Below are 22933 nucleotides of genomic sequence, written 5' to 3'. Positions count from 1 at the left end.
GCACCACCAAATGTTGGAATAACTTATCCTCCCATTTACGCATGCTACAGTCTGAACAGGAATTTCGCAAGTCTCTGAAAACCTGGCTCTTTAGTCGGAATGACTAGCATCTGCGCAACTCCTCGCCCTGCCCTCTGTCTGCTACAGCGCCAGGACACCCCGTTTGGGGTAGCTGTGTGCTCAATAAATGCCTTTATTATTATTATTATTATCATGTGTCACTAATCCCAAGGGCGCTTTAGTCACTGGGGGTCACTACTGCTAATGCCCACACTCGCCTCTAGGTGTCACTGCTGCTAATGCCCTCACTCGCCTCTAGGTGTCACTGCTGCCAATACCATGCATTGACCACTATGTGTCACTAATCCCAAGGGTGCTTTAGTCACTGGGTATTACTGCTGCTAATGCCCACACTCTCCTCTAGGTGTCACTGCTGCCGTTACCATGCAGTGATCACTATGTGTTACTAATCCCAAGAGCCCTTTAGTCACTGGGTGTCACTGCTGCTAATGCCCACACTCGCCTCTAGGTGTCATCGCTGCTAATGCCCACACTCGCCTCTAGGTGGCACTGCTGCTAATGCGCTCACTCGCCTCTAGGTGTCACTGCTGCCAATACCATGCATTGACCACTATGTGTCACTAATCCCAAGGGCGCTTTAGTCACTGGGTTTTACAGCTGCTAATGCCCACACTCACTTGTGGGTGTCACTGCTGCCAGTTCCACACGTATGTCAATGGGTGTCACTGCTGCTGTTACCACGCAGTGACCTCTGTGTGTCACTAATCCCAAGGGCTCTTTAGTCACTGGGTGTCACTGCTGGTAATGCCCACACTCGCCTCTAGGTGTCACTACTGCCGTTACCATGCAGTGACCACTATGTGTCACTAATCCCAAGGGCGCTTTAGTCGCTGGGAGTTACTGCTGCTAATGCCCACACTGGCCTCTAGGTGTCACTGCTTCTAATGCCCACACTCGCCTCTAGGTGTAACTGCTGCCGGTGCCACACACATGTCAATGGGTCTCACTGCTGCCGTTACCATGCCGTGACCACTATGTGTCACTAATCCCAAGGGCGCTTTAGTCACTGGGTGTTAATGCTGCCAATGCCCACACTCGCCTCTAGGTGTCACTGCTGCGAATACCATGCAGTGACCACTATGTGTCACTAATCCAAAGGGCTCTTTAGTCACTGGGTGTCACTGCTGCTAATGCCCACACTCGCCTCTAGGTGTCATCGCTGCTAATGCCCACACTCGCCTCTAGGTGGCACTGCTGCTAATGCGCTCACTCGCCTCTAGGTGTCACTGCTGCCAATACCATGCATTGACCACTATGTGTCACTAATCCCAAGGGCGCTTTAGTCACTGGGTTTTACAGCTGCTAATGCCCACACTCACTTGTGGGTGTCACTGCTGCCAGTTATTTATTTATCATTTATTTAGCTTGTATAGCGCACAGATACCCCAACGGGGTGTCCCGGCGCTTGTGTGAGAACGTGTACAATGTTAGCTGTAAAGTGAAAAATTAGCAGAATAGAAAAGTTTTCAGGGTTCTCCGAAAGGGAGGTTCGTCTCGAATGCTCCTAATGTACAAGGGTAGGTTGTTCCAGTGGGAGGCAGTGCAAACTTGGAACGTTTTCCCCCCAGATCGAGCCTTTTTAACCCTCGGGGTAAAAAGAAGATGTTGAGAGCTCGATCGGAGTGAGCGAGCGTTACTATAAGGGCGGAGACATGAGGACAGATGAGCAGAACCCGTATGTCACACGTATGTCAATGGGTGTCACTGCTGCTGTTACCACGCAGTGACCACTGTGTGTCACTAATCCCAAGGGCTCTTTAGTCACTGGGTGTCACTGCTGGTAATGCCCACACTCGCCTCTAGGTGTCACTACTGCCGTTACCATGCAGTGACCACTATGTGTCACTAATCCCAAGGGCGCTTTAGTCGCTGGGAGTTACTGCTGCTAATGCCCACACTGGCCTCTAGGTGTCACTGCTTCTAATGCCCACACTCGCCTCTAGGTGTAACTGCTGCCGGTGCCACACACATGTCAATGGGTCTCACTGCTGCCGTTACCATACCGTGACCACTATGTGTCACTAATCCCAAGGGCGCTTTAGTCACTGGGTGTTAATGCTGCCAATGCCCACACTCGCCTCTAGGTGTCACTGCTGCCAATACCATGCAGTGACCACTATGTGTCACTAATCCAAAGGGCACTTTAGTCACCGAGTGTTACTGCTGCTAATGCCCACACTCGCCTCTAGGTGTCACTGCTGCCATTACCATGCCATGACCACTATGTGTCACTAATGGATGTATGTCATTACATCGCATACTAATACCACAAGTACGCTTTTACCACGCATGCCATTACAACGCAAAGGCATGCATGGTAAAGCTATACTTGTGGTAAAAGTTTTCAAGGTAAGTGACTCTACACTACCCCTGCACAACCCTCCCCCGAACCCCCAGTCCTCTCCCTACAATTACACTACACTACCCTGCACAACCCCCCCGACACTACTATAAAACACTACACTACACAAACACTACAACAGTACCCTAAACCCTAAAACACTACACTACACTACACAAACACTAAAACACTACCCTACTCAAACACTACAACACTACCCTAAACCCTAAAACACTACACTACACAAACTCTACAACAGTACCCTAAACCCTAAAACACTACAACACTACCCTAAACCCTAAAACACTACACTACACAAACACTACACTACCATAAAACACTACAGTACCCTAAACCACTACACAAACACTACAACACTACCCTAAACCCTAATGCACTACACAAACACTACTACACTACCCTAAACCCTAAAACGCTACAATACACAAACTCTACCACACTACCCTAAACCCTAAAACACTAAAACACTTCCCTAAACCATAATACACTACACTAAACAAACACTACACTAAACCCTGAAACACTAACACAACCCTAAAACACTACAATACAAAAAAACACCCCAAAACGTTAAAAAAAACACACAACACAAACATTACAACACTACTTTTACACTACCCTAAACCCTACAAAAGTAACCCCCACCCCAAGCGCAAACCCCCTTACCTCTCTCCTCTCCAGCGTCGCCGTCTCTGCTCCCGGTTCCTGCTTCCTCCTTCCAGGGGCGGTGCACGTTGTTGTGAGGAAATAGCCTCAGTTTCCTCACAATGACTTGGATAGCCGCCATTACTCATTATATCGCATGCATTGTAAAAGCGCATGCGATGTAATGGTATCTGTGGTTTTTACCACGCGTTGTAACATTGCATGCGTTGTAACACATGCGATGTAATGGCTATGCGTGGTAAAAATCGCGTTGTAATAGCTGTTTCCTGTCACTAATCCCAAGGGCGCTTTAGTCACCTGCCCACACTCGCCTCTAGGTGTCACTGCTGCCGATGCCACACGCATGTCAATGGGGGGCACTGCTGCAGTTACCATGCAGTGAGCTCTATGTGTCACTAATCCCAAGGGCTCTTTAGTCACTGGGAGTTACTGCTGCTAATGCCCACACTCGCCTCTAGGTGTCACTGCTGCCGGTGCCGCACGCATGTCAATGGGGGGCACTGCTGCCAATACCATATCTGTTGCCAGATCCTCTTTGGTCACTGGGTATAGTTGCTGCTCATCCCATTATTGGCCTCTAGGTTTCACTGTAGTCAGGGCTTTAAGTGGGCCGGGTCTGTCCGGGTCTGAGCACCGGCAGTTTTTTTGGGGGGCCCTCGAAACGGGTCTCTATCGGGCTCTATTTTCGTGGCTACTAAAGGTAGTCCGTTCTTTATTTATTTATTTTTGGCCCCGTTTTGAGGGCCCAAAAAAAAAACTGCCGGTGCTCAGACTCTGCCCACTGTTGCTGCACTGTTAGGTAACCTGACCCCGTCTCCCTTCGCCATCCTCCACTTTGCTGAACTTGTTGGGAACCTATCAGCTCAGTGGTCACGGCCTGACGTCACTACAGAAGGCCCCTCGGCGTGCACCTAGCTGCCTTGAATGAGTCTCCCCTCCTGCAACACAGATAAACACACGAGGCTCCGACTCTCCGAGGTGCCTTGCACGAGTGCCTTCCCCCGCACTTAAATGCCGTGGTGCAAGAAGGTTGGTATGAGGAACGTGTTTCTGAACCTAATTTCAATGTGCTGTGGTGCGTCTCTGTCCCGAAGGGTCTTGCACTGGAGCGAAGGTTGCACAGTGTGAACCTCTCTCGTGCATGCTGCTGCCAAGGTACATTCTTCAGCCCGGTTCTTAAACTCTTTTAAAAGTAGGCGCAGCGCCACCAGGCAAGTAGGAGCCTGGCACTGTCATGGTTGGCATTCCATGCCCACGTTACTGTACGAGTCTCGCACACGGCCCCTCGTGGCTTGCAGCTTTCAGCTCATAGTTCCATGAAAACAACACGCTTCTAGATTGCTTTTCTTCGCCCTACCTGTAATGTTCCGCCCTGGGCTAAAACCCGTCCGTAGCCTTCCGTACACCCCCCTCGCCCCAGGGGCAGCCTCGAGGGTGGCCACCCTCCCCCATTGGCGCATCCTCCTTAAACTTCTGAAGTCAAAAGGAGGCTTGAACGAGCACATTTTTTGTAGGTCGGTTGGTAACTTGTACGTTTAATGGGATACAGGACGTTAAAGTGACAAGCGTTGTTAGAAACGTTTTCGAAGAATAAGAGCCAGAAGTAGCCCCCTCCAGATGGTTTACTCTTACTTACCTGCTACCATTTAAGGGAGAGTGTCTTTTGGCTATTCATTAATTAATATATGCGTGTTAATTTACAGTATACAGTGTATATAACATGTATCCGCAGAGTAAAGTACAAATAGCCTGCCGGGGTCCGAGGAACCTCGTATTTGCGCAAGACGTATACCGGCTGCGAAAGAGGCTTTGGGTAAGAATAAAAAAACATTAGCGGTACAACTTGGTCGAGAGAAACGCGACCGTAACGGTGGAGTTTATTTCTCCGACTTTTGAAAAATATACACATTTAGTCAAATGCAGTCGAAGTAGCGAATGGACAGACTTCCGGTCTCGGGGGGTTTGGAACAGCGACGCGGCGGCTTTTACAGTTTCAGTTGGGCCCTGCTGTGCCCGGGATGCGTTTTGGAAAAGGGAATGGGCGTGACGTCATTACAATGACTGGAACTATAATACCCCGTGCTAATAATATATATATATATTTCTTACTATCATTATTATTATTTTAATGTATTTTTCTGGGTTTTTTTTCAAAACGTTGCATCGCGCATAATATACAGTGGGCGATAAAACACAAAATATGCGCAGGCCGCGGTGATTCTCGCCAGCTCTTCCTTGTTGGAAAATCCTAGATTCTTAGAGTTGGGCACCATGTGTGCAAACATTAAACGGCCAGCGAGGTCAAAGCTACTCTTGGGTGTTTTTGTTTATGGTTTTTATGTGGGGCTGGTGAAAGCAACACCCCAACGCGTGTATTTTAAAGTATTTGGTATTTTTATGGGTTATACTTGATAAATATACCTTTTTGCCTATTTTATTATCCTTTGCTGGATGCGACTTCATGATTTTCTTAAGCACACAGTGCTAGTTATTTTGATTTAGACCACGCCCTACTCGGATAGGCCACGCCCCTTCAAGGCACTAACCACGCCCCTTTTAGAGCACCCCCAGTTTTTTTTTCCCACTTAAAGCACTGACTGTAGTTAACACATGCCTGGCTAGTACTTGACACAGCTGCACATCTTTACACATGAAAATAGCGGTGTGTTGCCAGTTCTTTGCTCTGGTAACGATGTGCCACTGCTGGCAATGCCTCTTTGGTCAAGAGGTGTCACTGCCTCAGATGTTATATTCTGATCACTATGTGCCATTGGTACCAGCGCCATTCTACGGCCACTCACTGCTGCAAACACATGCCCTCGCCAGCAGCTCTATGTGTTTCCACGCCTTGCTGTCGCTACTACTGCTATTACCGCGAAGGTCTCTCTGTATCATTTTTGCTGATACCACTGTTGGCCACTAGATGTCCCTGTTGCTAACATCTAGTCCAGCCTGTCGGTGCCACTACTGCATTGCTTACACTAGCTAACAGCTGCAGGTTTAGTCCAAACCTTGCTCTGGTCACTAGGTGCTGACGGCTGTCAATGTCATTCCGTGTCCGCCAGAACACCCCACTCCCCCACTCCACATTTCTCTAACCAGGCCCGGTTCCAGCGGGGCCCAGGTGGGCTAGGCCCACCCAAACGTGAGCCTTGGCCCTCGCAGTGACGACGCAAACGCCAATACAAAATGGCATCTTTAATTTAAAACGTTCCTCCTAACGTTGTTTTCCTTCCTATTCTGGGAGATGCGTGATTGGGCCTCGGCTCTTTCTCACAGCCATCCCCAATCACCCAAACTCCTTTTAGAAAGGTGGGCTGTGACGTGCACGAATAATAGGGGCATGGCGAAGGGGGCAAATTCTTTATTTGGCCTAGAGTAACTTTTGCCTAGCCTCCTGCTGCATGGATATTTCCTTTTCTGTTTAGCACTGGAGAAAATTCGTTTGTTTATTATACCTAATCACCTTTCCTGACCGCTACAGCTGCATATCAGATCGGGTTGTGACAAATAGTTTGATTAAGGCAGTAGGTAAGAGAATGTGTTACTATTTTTTTTTTTTTTTTAAATCTGCACAGGCCCAGCAAGGCATACTTTGTGTATGCTTCATTTAAATTGTTTTTATCATTATTATGGCCATGGATCCAAGACAACAATAAAAATGTCAAGATAACTGGTGATTAATGATCCTGCTGGAGGGCAATCCTGTGCCTGTTGGTAGTTTTGAAATGCAGATACTGTGTATTGTATGTGGATAGCTCAGTGGGTTACTGCCTTAGTCACACAGATTCTATTGTTACTTGCAGTTCAGAAGTTACAATCCTAACATTGGACAGTGACCTATGAACTGTCATCAAAGAGCTGCCTACAAACATGAATTGTATATTTAGAATTTCACTTTTTTTGGATTACTATAAATTAGAACTTCCCCAGGCTTTCATTATTTTAATGTTGCTAAAAAGAGTTTGGGCTGATATACATTTTTATTAGTAAAGCCAACACCCAACCACTGTGGTATGCTTTAAATCCGGAGTTTGTGCTTCCCCAGCCTAATCCCTCTTAAAATATACTGCCCACCAGTATGAATGATGTGACTCCTACACCTTGTAATCCTCATTGGTTCATGTGACATTCCCTATAGACTGATTTACATACTTGTATGATTCATTCTCTCTGTATGGTGTGAAGTAGTGTGACACCCTACACCGATATGAGCAGCGCTATACAACAAATGAAATGTATGTGAGAGAGGGGCTATGGAGAGATGAGGGGCACTGGTGGAGGGTGGTAGTAATGGTATCTGTGGAGAAAGGGGCGCCAAAAAAGACTTTCGCACCAGCGCTAAAGCCGGCCCTGTCATGGCCTTTCTGTTTTTATTTAATTAGCAGTCCAGTCAATAGGGAAACTGTGGAACATATTAAAGTGTGTGCTAATTATATTTACTGATATATTCAATGTTTCAAGTTCAAAGGTGATTTTACTAATGTTTTTTATGAGAATAATGAAAGTGGAGCTGGATGGTGGCTGCTATGGGGCTGGGGCCCAAGGTCAGCTGTGAGATAAAATGCACTGGAGAGGGGTGGTAGAAAAGTGGATAATCCGGCTTGTAGCACTTGTTTTGAAGCCTGGCCTGTTGGAAATTGAGGGTTTGCACTTAGGTCCAGACATTGCTCATACTTTGAAATAACTCTCCTCGTGCTCTGTATACACACAGAATCGATGAATGTATCATGGTGACTGCTTGCGAGTAGATATGATGTAATCTAGGGCTTGTAGGCTACCACAAGAAGCCACAAATTGGGCCCGCAGCGGCCCACCCAAATGCACCCTTGCCCCACCCCAGAAAAAGTCCTGGAGCAGGGCCTGCCTCTGACCGGTGGGGGCCCAAGGCATGCCTGGGCACCTGCCAAGTTGCGCACACAGGGGGCTACACCACGCCTCTGGCACATGTTTCACAGGAGAGCTGGAAGCGCCAGTACCTGCCACTTGGACCCAGTTGTTGTCCTGCAGTTTGTAGATGAAGTTCGCCTTGTTGACGCACCAGACGCCGGCGGGGCCGACCGAGGCGTGGATGGCCTCCCCGGGGACGTTCACCCAGGCCGGCGAGTCCCATCTCCAGATGGTTCCGTTGGAGCCCACTCCGTACACGGCCCCTGCTCCGGCGTCGATCTGCTTCAGCTTTCCAGGAATCACTCTGCAGTCCAAGTCTGGAGAGAAGGGCAGAGGAGAAACAGAAAGGCGTTGAGCAGTTCTCACCCCCTGTAATCTAACTGCTCTCGCGCGACAGGATTAGAAATGTGTGCTTATCGGGTATCGAGTCTGTCCCCACTGGATAGGGTTAAAAAAAGAAGTGACAGAAGATGTGGCAGGCGGCCAGAGCTGCCGCCGTTGGAACTGGGGAAGAAGGTTCGAGTCTCGGCCTCTGCTAGTGTGATCCTCTTAATCTCCCACTGTTAACAACAATGACTGTGTCCGTGTGTAATGCAACTGGTGCTGATGTAACGCGCCCCAATACCTTCAGGTCCATTCGCAATATATAAAGCAGCATTCACCCACTCAAGGTGCACCAGAGGGAACTCGTGATTCCCTGAGTCTGTCCACACTGCACCATGCAACAGAGACAGAGGGAACTCATGGTTCACAGAGTCTGTCCACACTGCACCATGCAACAGAGACAGAGGGAACTCATGGTTCACAGAGTCTGTCCACACTGCACCATGCAACAGAGACAGAGGGAACTCATGATTCACAGAGTCTGTCCACACTGCTCCATGCAACAGAGACAGAGGGAACTCATGATTCACAGAGTCTGTCCACACTGCACGATGCAACAGAGACAGAGGGAACTCATGATTCCCTGACTCTGTCCCCACTGCACCATGCAACAGAGACAGAGGGAACTCATGGTTCACAGAGTCTGTCCACACTGCACCATGCACCAGAGACAGAGGGAACTCACGATTCACAGAGTCTGTCCCCACTGCACGATGCAACAGAGACAGAGGGAACTCATGATTCCCTGACTCTGTCCCCACTGCACCATGCAACAGAGACAGAGGGAACTCATGGTTCACAGAGTCTGTCCACACTGCACGATGCAACAGAGACAGAAAGAACTCATGATTCCCTGACTCTGTCCCCACTGCACCATGCAACAGAGACAGAGGGAACTCATGGTTCACAGAGTCTGTCCACACTGCACCATGCACCAGAGACAGAGGGAACTCACGATTCACAGAGTCTGTCCCCACTGCACCATGCAACAGAGACAGAGGGAACTCATGATTCACAGAGTCTGTCCACACTGCACCATGCAACAGAGACAGAGGGAACTCATGATTCACAGAGTCTGTCCCCACTGCACCATGCAACAGAGACAGAGGGAACTCATGATTCACAGAGTCTGTCCACACTGCACAATGCAACAGAGACAGACGGAACTCATGATTCACAGAGTCTTTCCCCACTGCACGATGCAACAGAGACAGAAAGAACTCATGATTCACAGAGTCTGTCCCCACTGCACGATGCAACAGAGACAGAAAGAACTCATGATTCACAGAGTCTGTCCCCACTGCACAATGCAACAGAGACAGAAAGAACTCATGATTCACAGAGTCTGTCCCCACTGCACCATGCAACAGAGACAGGGAACTCATGATTCACAGAGTCTGTCCCCACTGCACCATGCAACAGAGACAGAGGGAACTCATGATTCACAGAGTCTGTCCCCACTGCACCATGCAACAGAGACAGAGGGAACTCATGATTCACAGAGTCTGTCCACACTGCACCATGCAACAGAGACAGACGGAACTCATGATTCACAGAGTCTGTCCCCACTGCACCATGCAACAGAGACAGAGGGAACTCATGATTCACAGAGTCTGTCCCCACTGCACGATGCAACGGAGACAGAGGGAACTCATGATTCACAGAGTCTGTCCCCACTGCACCATGCAACAGAGACAGAGGGAACTCATGATTCACAGAGTCTGTCCCCACTGCACCATGCAACAGAGACAGGGAACTCATGATTCACAGAGTCTGTCCCCACTGCACCATGCAACAGAGACAGAGGGAACTCATGATTCACAGAGTCTGTCCCCACTGCACCATGCAACAGAGACAGAGGGAACTCATGATTCACAGAGTCTGTCCCCACTGCACCACGCAACAGAGACAGAGGGAACTCATGATTCACAGAGTCTGTCCCCACTGCACCATGCAACAGAGACAGAGGGAACTCATGATTCACAGAGTCTGTCCCCACTGCACGATGCAACGGAGACAGAGGGAACTCATGATTCACAGAGTCTGTCCCCACTGCACCATGCAACAGAGACAGAGGGAACTCATGATTCACAGAGTCTGTCCCCACTGCACGATGCAACAGAGACAGAGGGAACTCATGATTCACAGAGTGTGTCCACACTGCACCATGCAACGGAGACAGAGGGAACTCATGATTCACAGAGTCTGTCCCCACTGCACCATGCAACAGAGACAGAGGGAACTCATGATTCACAGAGTCTGTCCCCACTGCACCACGCAACAGAGACAGAGGGAACTCATGATTCACAGAGTCTGTCCCCACTGCACCATGCAACAGAGACAGAGGGAACTCATGATTCACAGAGTCTGTCCCCACTGCACGATGCAACGGAGACAGAGGGAACTCATGATTCACAGAGTGTGTCCACACTGCACCATGCAACGGAGACAGAGGGAACTCATGATTCACAGAGTCTGTCCCCACTGCACCATGCAACAGAGACAGAGGGAACTCATGATTCACAGAGTCTGTCCCCACTGCACCATGCAACAGAGACAGAGGGAACTCATGATTCACTGGGTCTGTCCACACTGCACCATGCACCAGAGACAGAGGGAACTCATGATTCACAGAGTCTGTCCCCACTGCACCATGCAACAGAGACAGAGGGAACTCATGATTCACAGAGTCTGTCCCCACTGCACCATGCAACAGAGACAGAGGGAACTCATGATTCACTGGGTCTGTCCACACTGCACCATGCACCAGAGACAGAGGGAACTCATGATTCACAGAGTCTGTCCCCACTGCACCACGCAACAGAGACAGAGGGAACTCATGATTCACAGAGTCTGTCCCCACTGCACCATGCAACAGAGACAGAGGGAACTCATGATTCACAGAGTCTGTCCCCACTGCACGATGCAACAGAGACAGAGGGAACTCATGATTCACAGAGTGTGTCCACACTGCACCATGCAACGGAGACAGAGGGAACTCATGATTCACAGAGTCTGTCCCCACTGCACCATGCAACAGAGACAGAGGGAACTCATGATTCACAGAGTCTGTCCCCACTGCACCACGCAACAGAGACAGAGGGAACTCATGATTCACAGAGTCTGTCCCCACTGCACCATGCAACAGAGACAGAGGGAACTCATGATTCACAGAGTGTGTCCCCACTGCACGATGCAACGGAGACAGAGGGAACTCATGATTCACAGAGTGTGTCCACACTGCACCATGCAACGGAGACAGAGGGAAATCATGATTCACAGAGTCTGTCCCCACTGCACCATGCAACAGAGACAGAGGGAACTCATGATTCACAGAGTCTGTCCCCACTGCACCATGCAACAGAGACAGAGGGAACTCATGATTCACAGAGTCTGTCCCCACTGCACGATGCAACAGAGACAGAGGGAACACATGATTCACAGAGTCTGTCCCCACTGCACGATGCAACAGAGACAGAGGGAACTCATGATTCACTGAGTCTGTCCACACTGCACGATGCAACAGAGACAGAGGGAACTCATGATTCACAGAGTCTGTCCATACTGCACCATGCAACAGAGACAGAGGGAACTCATGATTCACAGAGTCTGTCCCCACTGCACGATGCAACAGAGACAGAGGGAACTCATGATTCACAGAGTCTGTCCACACTGCACCATGCAACGGAGACAGAGGGAACTCATGATTCACAGAGTCTGTCCCCACTGCACCATGCAACAGAGACAGAGGGAACTCATGATTCACAGAGTCTGTCCCCACTGCACCATGCAACAGAGACAGAGGGAACTCATGATTCACAGAGTCTGTCCCCACTGCACGATGCAACAGAGACAGAGGGAACTCATGATTCACAGAGTGTGTCCACACTGCACCATGCAACAGAGACAGAGGGAACTCATGATTCACAGAGTCTGTCCCCACTGCACCATGCAACAGAGACAGAGGGAACTCATGATTCACAGAGTCTGTCCCCACTGCACCATGCAACAGAGACAGAGGGAACTCATGATTCACAGAGTCTGTCCCCACTGCACCATGCAACAGAGACAGAGGGAACTCATGATTCACAGAGTCTGTCCCCACTGCACCATGCAACAGAGACAGAGGGAACTCATGATTCACAGAGTCTGTTCCCACTGCACGATGCAACAGAGACAGAGGGAACTCATGATTCACAGAGTCTGTCCCCACTGCACGATGCAACAGAGACAGAGGGAACTCATGATTCACTGAGTCTGTCCACACTGCACGATGCAACAGAGACAGAGGGAACTCATGATTCACAGAGTGTGTCCACACTGCACCATGCAACAGAGACAGAAGGAACTCATGATTCACAGAGTCTGTCCACACTGCACCATGCAACAGAGACAGACGGAACTCATGATACACAGAGTGTGTCCACACTGCACGATGCAACAGAGACAGAGGGAACTCATGATTCACAGAGTCTGTCCCCACTGCACGATGCAACAGAGACAGAGGGAACTCATGATTCACTGAGTCTGTCCACACTGCACAATGCAACAGAGACAGAGGGAACTCATGATTCACAGAGTCTGTCCACACTGCACGATGCAACAGAGACAGAGGGAACTCATGATTCACAGAGTCTGTCCCCACTGCACGATGCAACAGAGACAGAAGGAACTCATGATTCACAGAGTGTGTCCACACTGCACGATGCAACAGAGACAGAGGGAACTCATGATTCACAGAGTCTATCCACACTGCACGATGCAACAGAGACAGACGGAACTCATGATTCACAGAGTCTGTCCACACTGCACCATGCAACAGAGACAGAAGGAACTCATGATTCACAGAGTGTGTCCCCACTGTACGATGCAACAGAGACGGAAGGAACTCATGATCAAAGCAAGGTATAGGAGAGACAGAAGGAACTCATGATTCACTGAGTCCGTCCCCACTGCACGATGCAACAGAGACAGAGGGAACTCATGATTCACAGAGTCTGTCCACACTGCACGATGCAACAGAGACAGAAGGAACTCATGATTCACTGAGTCTGTCCCCACTGTACGATGCAACAGAGACGGAAGGAACTCATGATCAAAGCAAGGTATAGGAGAGACAGAAGGAACTCATGATTTACTGAGTCTGTCCCCACTGTACGATACAACAGAGACAGAAATAACTTGTGTTTCACAGTTTCTGTCCCCACTGCATGGTGTATGGGAGACAGAAGGAACTCATGATTCACGGAGTTAGTCCAAACTGCATGATGCACCGGAGACCGAAGGGACTCATGATTCACAGAGTCAGTCCCCATGGCACAATGCAACAGAGACAGACGGAACACATGATTCACAGAGTCTGTCCCCACTGCACCATGCAACAGAGACAGAGGGAACTCATGATTCACAGAGTCTGTCCCCACTGCACCACGCAACAGAGACAGAGGGAACTCATGATTCACAGAGTCTGTCCCCACTGCACCATGCAACAGAGACAGAGGGAACTCATGATTCACAGAGTCTGTCCCCACTGCACGATGCAACGGAGACAGAGGGAACTCATGATTCACAGAGTGTGTCCACACTGCACCATGCAACGGAGACAGAGGGAAATCATGATTCACAGAGTCTGTCCCCACTGCACCATGCAACAGAGACAGAGGGAACTCATGATTCACAGAGTCTGTCCCCACTGCACCATGCAACAGAGACAGAGGGAACTCATGATTCACAGAGTCTGTCCCCACTGCACCATGCAACAGAGACAGAGGGAACTCATGATTCACTGGGTCTGTCCACACTGCACCATGCACCAGAGACAGAGGGAACTCATGATTCACAGAGTCTGTCCCCACTGCACCATGCAACAGAGACAGAGGGAACTCATGATTCACAGAGTCTGTCCCCACTGCACCATGCAACAGAGACAGAGGGAACTCATGATTCACTGGGTCTGTCCACACTGCACCATGCACCAGAGACAGAGGGAACTCATGATTCACAGAGTCTGTCCCCACTGCACCACGCAACAGAGACAGAGGGAACTCATGATTCACAGAGTCTGTCCCCACTGCACCATGCAACAGAGACAGAGGGAACTCATGATTCACAGAGTCTGTCCCCACTGCACGATGCAACAGAGACAGAGGGAACTCATGATTCACAGAGTGTGTCCACACTGCACCATGCAACGGAGACAGAGGGAACTCATGATTCACAGAGTCTGTCCCCACTGCACCATGCAACAGAGACAGAGGGAACTCATGATTCACAGAGTCTGTCCCCACTGCACCACGCAACAGAGACAGAGGGAACTCATGATTCACAGAGTCTGTCCCCACTGCACCATGCAACAGAGACAGAGGGAACTCATGATTCACAGAGTCTGTCCCCACTGCACGATGCAACGGAGACAGAGGGAACTCATGATTCACAGAGTGTGTCCACACTGCACCATGCAACGGAGACAGAGGGAAATCATGATTCACAGAGTCTGTCCCCACTGCACCATGCAACAGAGACAGAGGGAACTCATGATTCACAGAGTCTGTCCCCACTGCACCATGCAACAGAGACAGAGGGAACTCATGATTCACAGAGTCTGTCCCCACTGCACGATGCAACAGAGACAGAGGGAACACATGATTCACAGAGTCTGTCCCCACTGCACGATGCAACAGAGACAGAGGGAACTCATGATTCACTGAGTCTGTCCACACTGCACGATGCAACAGAGACAGAGGGAACTCATGATTCACAGAGTCTGTCCATACTGCACCATGCAACAGAGACAGAGGGAACTCATGATTCACAGAGTCTGTCCCCACTGCACGATGCAACAGAGACAGAGGGAACTCATGATTCACAGAGTCTGTCCACACTGCACCATGCAACGGAGACAGAGGGAACTCATGATTCACAGAGTCTGTCCCCACTGCACCATGCAACAGAGACAGAGGGAACTCATGATTCACAGAGTCTGTCCCCACTGCACCATGCAACAGAGACAGAGGGAACTCATGATTCACAGAGTCTGTCCCCACTGCACGATGCAACAGAGACAGAGGGAACTCATGATTCACAGAGTGTGTCCACACTGCACCATGCAACAGAGACAGAGGGAACTCATGATTCACAGAGTCTGTCCCCACTGCACCATGCAACAGAGACAGAGGGAACTCATGATTCACAGAGTCTGTCCCCACTGCACCATGCAACAGAGACAGAGGGAACTCATGATTCACAGAGTCTGTCCCCACTGCACCATGCAACAGAGACAGAGGGAACTCATGATTCACAGAGTCTGTCCCCACTGCACCATGCAACAGAGACAGAGGGAACTCATGATTCACAGAGTCTGTTCCCACTGCACGATGCAACAGAGACAGAGGGAACTCATGATTCACAGAGTCTGTCCCCACTGCACGATGCAACAGAGACAGAGGGAACTCATGATTCACTGAGTCTGTCCACACTGCACGATGCAACAGAGACAGAGGGAACTCATGATTCACAGAGTGTGTCCACACTGCACCATGCAACAGAGACAGAAGGAACTCATGATTCACAGAGTCTGTCCACACTGCACCATGCAACAGAGACAGACGGAACTCATGATACACAGAGTGTGTCCACACTGCACGATGCAACAGAGACAGAGGGAACTCATGATTCACAGAGTCTGTCCCCACTGCACGATGCAACAGAGACAGAGGGAACTCATGATTCACTGAGTCTGTCCACACTGCACAATGCAACAGAGACAGAGGGAACTCATGATTCACAGAGTCTGTCCACACTGCACGATGCAACAGAGACAGAGGGAACTCATGATTCACAGAGTCTGTCCCCACTGCACGATGCAACAGAGACAGAAGGAACTCATGATTCACAGAGTGTGTCCACACTGCACGATGCAACAGAGACAGAGGGAACTCATGATTCACAGAGTCTATCCACACTGCACGATGCAACAGAGACAGACGGAACTCATGATTCACAGAGTCTGTCCACACTGCACCATGCAACAGAGACAGAAGGAACTCATGATTCACAGAGTGTGTCCCCACTGTACGATGCAACAGAGACGGAAGGAACTCATGATCAAAGCAAGGTATAGGAGAGACAGAAGGAACTCATGATTCACTGAGTCCGTCCCCACTGCACGATGCAACAGAGACAGAGGGAACTCATGATTCACAGAGTCTGTCCACACTGCACGATGCAACAGAGACAGAAGGAACTCATGATTCACTGAGTCTGTCCCCACTGTACGATGCAACAGAGACGGAAGGAACTCATGATCAAAGCAAGGTATAGGAGAGACAGAAGGAACTCATGATTTACTGAGTCTGTCCCCACTGTACGATACAACAGAGACAGAAATAACTTGTGTTTCACAGTTTCTGTCCCCACTGCATGGTGTATGGGAGACAGAAGGAACTCATGATTCACGGAGTTAGTCCAAACTGCATGATGCACCGGAGACCGAAGGGACTCATGATTCACAGAGTCAGTCCCCATGGCACAATGCAACAGAGACAGACGGAACACATGATTCACAGAGTCTGTACTCAGTACATGATGCAACAGAGGCAGACGGAACTCATGATTCACAGAGTCTGTCCACAATGCACGATGCAACAGGGACAGAAGGAACTCCACAATGCACGATGCAACAGGGACAGAAGGAACTCATGATTCACAGAGTCTGTACTCAGTACATGATGCAACAGGGACAGAAGGAACTCATGATTCACAGAGTCTGTCCAAAATGCACGATGCAACAGGGACAGAAGGAACTCATGATTCATAGAGTCTGTCCCCACTGCACAATGCAACAGAGACAGACGGAACTCATGAGTCACAGAGTCTGTACTCAGTACATGATGCAAAAGAGGCAGATGGAACTCATGATTCACTGAGTCTGTCCAAACTGCACAATGCAACGGGGACAGAAGCCACTCATGATTCACTGAGTCTGTCCGAACTGTATGATGCACCGGAGACCGAAGGGACTCATGATTCACAGAGTCTGTCCCCACTGCACAATGCAACAGAGACAGACGGAACACATGATTCACAGAGTCTGTACTCAGTACATGATGCAACAGAGGCAGACGGAACTCATGATTCACAGAGTCTGTCCCCACTCTACGATGCAACAGGGACAGAAGGAACTCCACAATGCACGATGCAACAAGGGCAGAAGGAACTCATGATTCATAGAGTCTGTCCCCACTGCACAATGCAACAGAGATAGACGGAACACATGATTCACAGAGTCTGTACTCAGTACATGATGCAACAGAGGCAGACGGAACTCATGATTCACAGAGTCTGTCCCCACTGTACGATGCAACAGAGACAGAAGGAACTCATGATTCACAGAGTCTGTCCCCACTGCACCATGCAACAGAGACAGAAGGAACTAATGATTCACAGAGTCTGTCCACACTGTACGATGCAACAGAGACAGAAGGAACTCATGATTCACAGAGTCTGTCCCCACTGTACGATGCAACAGAGACAGAAGGAACTCATGATTCACAGAGTCTGTCCCCACTGTACGATGCAACAGAGACGGAAGGAACTCATGATCACAGCAAGGTATAGGAGAGACAGAAGGAACTCATGATTCACAGAGTCTGTCCCCACTGTACGATGCAACAGAGACAGAAGGAACTCATGATTCACAGAGTCTGTCCCCACTGTACGATGCAACAGAGACGGAAGGAACTCATGATCACAGCAAGGTATAGCAGAGACAGAAGGAACTCATGATTCACTGAGTCTGTCCCCACTGCACGATGCAACTGAGACAGAAAGAACTCATGAGTCACAGAGTCTGTCCACACTGTACGATACAACAGAGATGGAAAGAACTTGTGTTTCCCAGTTTCTGTCCCCACAGCATGGAGTATGGGAGATAGAAGGAACTCATGATTCACTGAGTCTGTCCAAACTGCATGATGCAACAGAGACAGAAGGAACTCATGATTCACAGAGTCTGTCCCCACTGTACGATGCAACAGAGACGGAAGGAACTCATGATCACAGCAAGGTATAGGAGAGACAGAAGGAACTCATGATTCACTGAGTGTGTCCCCACTGCACGATGCAACTGAGACAGAAAGAACTCATGAGTCACAGAGTCTGTCCACACTGTACGATACAACAGAGATGGAAATAACTCGTGTTTCCCAGGTTCTGTCCCCACAGCATGGAGTATGGGAGATAGAAGGAACTCATGATTCACTGAGTCTGTCCAAACTGCATGATGCAACAGAGATGGAAGGAACTCATGATTCACAGAGTCTGTACTCAGTTAATGATGCAACAGAGGCAGACGGAACTCATGATTCACAGAGTCTGTCCCCACTGCATGATGCAACAGAGACAGAAAGAACTCGTGATTCACAGAGTCGGTCCCCACTGCACTATGCAACAGAGACAGAAAGAACTCATGATTCACAGAGTCTGTGTTTGAGGTGCATTGGTAAAGCTCTGTGTTTGAGGTGCATTAGTTGAGCCCTTTGTTTTAGGTACATTGTTAGAGCTTTGTGTTTTTGAGGTGCATTGATAGAGCTCTGTGTTTGAGGTGCATTGGTAGAGCTCTGTGTTTGAGGTGCGTTGTTAGAGGTCTGTGTTTGAGGTGCATTGGTAGAGCTCTGTGCATGAGGTGCATTGGTAGAGCTCTGGTCTTGAGCTGCATTGGTAGAGCTCTGTGTATGAGGTGCATTGGTAGCGCGCTGTGTTTGAGGTCCATTGCCAAGTGCTGTATTTGAGGTACATTGGTAGAGCTCTATGTTTGAAGTGCATTGGTAGAGCTCTGTGTATGAGGTGCATTGGTAGAGCTCGGTGTATGAGGTGCATTGGCAGAGCTCTGTGTTTGAGGTGCCTTGGTAGAGCTCTGTGTGTGAGGTGCATTGGTAGAGGTCTGTGTCTGAGGTGCATTGGTAGAGCTCTGTGTATGAGGTGCATTGGTAGAGCTCTGTGTTTGAGGTCCATTGCCAAGCGCTGTATTTGAGGTGCATTGGTAGAGCTCTGTGTTTGAGGTGCATTGGTAGAGCTCTGTGTATGAGATGCATTGGTAGAGCTCTGTGTTGGATGTGCCTTGGTAGAGCTCTGTGTATGAGGTGCATTGGTAGAGCTCTGTGTTTGAGGTCCATTGCCAAGCGCTGTATTTGAGGTGCCTTGGTAGAGATCTGTGTTTGAGGTGCATTGGTAGTGCTCTGTGTATGAGGTACATTGGTAGAGCTCTGGTCTTGAGCTGCATTGGTAGAGCTCTGTGTATGAGGTGCATTGTTAGCGCTCTGTGTTTGAGGTCCATTGCCAAGTGCTGTATTTGAGGTGCATTGGTAGAGCTCTGTGTTTGAGGTGCATTGGTAGAGATCTGAGTATGAGGTGCATTGGTTGAGCTTTTTCTGTATGAGGTTCATTGGTAGAGCTCTGTGTTTGAGGTGCCTTGGTAGAGCTCTGTGTATGAGGTGCATTGGTAGAGGTCAGTGTTTAAGGTGCCTGGGTAGAGCTCTGTGTATGAGGTGCATTGGTAGAGCTCTGTGTTTGAGGTGCATTGGTAGAGCTCTGTGTATGAGGTGCATTGGTAGAGCTCTGTCTATGAGGTGCATTGGTAGTGCTCTGTGTATGAGGTGCATTGGTAGAGCTCTGTGTTTGAGGTGCATTGGTAGAGCTCTGTGTTTGAGGTGCCTTGGTAGAGCTCTGTGTATGAGGTGCATTGGTAGAGCTCTGTGTATGAGGTGCATTAGTAGATCTCTGTGTTTGAAGTACATTGCCAAGCTGTGTTTAGTGCTTGGTTCTGGAATTGCGGCGCGTTGTGTAGATCAGTATTGATGTACGGTGTTGAAGCTCTATGTGTGGCGCTACAGTACGGGTAGAATCCTGGCGCTACATGTCAGTATTGTAGTCACTGAGAGCTCTGTGAGTGTCCAGAATTGTAGCGGTAGTGAGGTGCACCGACAGCTGGGAGTTGATGTCTCTGTATTGGAATACTTGTGGGCGCTGCAGACAAGGACTAGGGCTGACTGGTGGAGGTCTGTCTGTGACCCTCAATACTGGACCAGCAGGGGGCGCCGCGGGCGAGGATCGAGGCGCTTTGACTGAGCTGGGTCCCAATGACTGAATGTCACTGGTGCTGCTGCTGGTCAGTGCTTGGGTGCACCCTCGGATTCTCCACAGGTCTCTGGGGATCTCGCCCCTCCCTCCCCCCAGGCCCCTGTAGACCCCCAAACACTCCATAATCCTGACAGTACCGTTCTCTTACCTGCATTCGTCCCCACCAGCAGCGCCGCCAGGAGCAGTAGGGCATTCATGGTGCCTGTAGCAGTGATGGGCGGGTGGGGGCCAAAGCTGCCTTCTTATGTGCAGAAGCGAGGCCGCCCCGCCCTGTCCACACAGCAGGAAGCCATTCATACCTGGGCGGGGGACACCCACTCCCCCAGGGTAAACACTCGGGGATAAGGGAACTGCACGCTTTCCGTGTGGCCATTGCAGGCGAGAGGTCCCATGCCTGGGCTGGGCGGGCTTCCTGGGGCCTCGAATGCAGTCATTCCAGTGTCTTGAAGCCGTTGACCCGCCGTGGCTGTCAGACCAGTTCTGCGCCACTAGAAGCCAAGTAGCTGCTCAGGGCTGCAGATACCCGGAAATGAAACATAATATATCATCGGGGTGTGACCCCACGGGAGCCACGAGGTCCTGCCGAGATCACGCGTTTATATAGCGCTTACTGCCCCTGAGGAGGCGTCAAATCGCTTTTTGGCGAGAAGCACGCTATTCTGGAACCCAAAAAGGATTAGTTGTGGATTAGTACAGGGGAAGAAGAGTACATTTTAGCGGTGGGCAGGTGAGTCTGTAAGTTGGATTGAAAAGGATAGTGGAGGGATAGAAGAGGGCAGGGACTAGAAAGTGTTGCCTTGGAGATTATAGCAGTAAAAGGAGGTTTGGGATGAGTCAAAGGAGGGATTCATGAGGGAAGGATTTAGAAAGGGTTGTTTGGAAGATCATAGTAGTAGAATGAGGAATGAAGTGAATGAGGCTTGAAGTGAGCAAGGAGGCAAGGGTCTAGAAAGGGTTCATTTGGAGATCATAGCTGTAAAATGAGGTGTGGGAAGAGTAAGAGAGTGGAGATAGAGGATATATTGAGAGAGGTTGAGAGAGGTTTAGGGTGAGACAGAGTAGTGCATTGGAGAGAGTCAATGGTTTTTTCTTCTCTTCTTCTACAGTAGGAGTAAAGTAATAAATATACAGATTCATAACTACATGGAAATGGTATGTGTATAGAAGGAATATAATATATTGAGATTTAAAGTTTTATTGTATAAACTCTGTCTTTCAAGTGTTGCTGTACTTGAAGGTAAATTAATTGTGTATTTTTATAACAGTTTTCTTAATGAATTTAAGACTGGTCAGAGCGCCATGGAGGGACGCCCACCGAGCACCCTCCTGGCAGTTCACCGCGGCCTCAATGGCAGCTCCGGGTGGCAACACAACACCCCACTCTTTGGATTCTGTGTTGCAAGGGTACCACAAATGCTCCAAAAGCCCCACAATGTAGGGGGGCCCTACTAATCCGGATCCTTCTATACATCGGCAAGGTGGCCAGCCCAAAGGAGATTTTAGGGTCCCCTCACCAAGCTTGCTGGGGGGCCCCATCATTTTCATTTAGCATAATAATTCTACATCCGCCCTACCTTTTGGTAACCGAGCCTCATAAAGGGTTACCCAGCCAGTATTCCCATTACAGAGTCTGTTCTAGGATTTTTGGGGCCACAGGTAGAAAAGGTGCCATCAATTGACCATTAATCCTCTGCCATTGTTGAAGCAACTTTTTCAAGAAGCAACTTTACTGGTGCAGAGATCAGTAACACAATAAAGGTATTAAAAATAACCATAATAAAATAAGTACATATAATGTAAATCTATCTTAAGTTGAAATAGGTTGTATCAGTCTCCCTGGGTTAAAAAGTTTGGCCAGGGTTTATCCCCAACTTATATCATTATGCAAAATGTTAACAACTTTTTAATGTAATTTTGATGGTAACTTATGTACCTATTTTTTCCAGATTAGTTCATTATTATGTATGTATTTATATAGCTCAAATGTAGCAGAGAGCTGTACAGGGACAAAGGGTAAGACATGGTTAACAAGTGTCAGGAGATGTAGCGAGTTTGTTACTGCACCATGATGCAGTGTCCTTTAAAGAGGGGCGTATTCAGCCGTTTCCTCAATTGGAGCTGTGTTGAGGCTGCTGGATGGATATGGGAATATCGTTCCAGGTTCTTAGTGCATAGATGTCAATGGCCTTTTACCTTATTTTTCTCCTTTTGCATTTCTTCTCCGCCCTTCTGAAAACGTCCTGGCTGCGGGTGTGCGGAGAGCCACTAGCGATGGTGATCTGGTTATACAAGTAAGCAGGGGTGCCGGTCATGATGGTTTTATAGATTAAGTAACTGGTTTTGAAGGTGATGAAAGTTGGCAGGGGCAGCCTGTGGTGCTTCATCAGAGTGGAATAATGTCATATTTCTTCAGGA

At 49.1% G+C, this 22933-nt stretch overlaps 1 protein-coding gene across 1 annotated transcript in view; it reads right to left on the bottom strand.

Moving 5' to 3' along the window:
- LOC146808797 (fish-egg lectin-like) overlaps positions 1-20822 on the bottom strand; it is a 68659-nt gene extending 47837 nt beyond the window's left edge. The window contains exons 1-2 of the mRNA XM_085615609.1: positions 20667-20822; positions 8089-8316 (exon numbers count right to left, since the gene is read on the bottom strand). Of these exons, the coding sequence (XP_085471735.1) occupies positions 8089-8316; positions 20667-20715 (277 nt within the window). The 5' untranslated portion in view covers positions 20716-20822. The remainder of the gene's footprint in view (positions 1-8088; positions 8317-20666) is intronic.
- Positions 20823-22933: the final 2111 nt, after the last annotated feature.

This window comes from Triturus cristatus, chromosome 7 (genome assembly GCF_964204655.1).
Source record: "Triturus cristatus chromosome 7, aTriCri1.1, whole genome shotgun sequence".
Classification (NCBI taxonomy): domain Eukaryota; kingdom Metazoa; phylum Chordata; class Amphibia; order Caudata; family Salamandridae; genus Triturus; species Triturus cristatus.
This window is presented reverse-complemented; position numbering and strand designations above follow the sequence as displayed.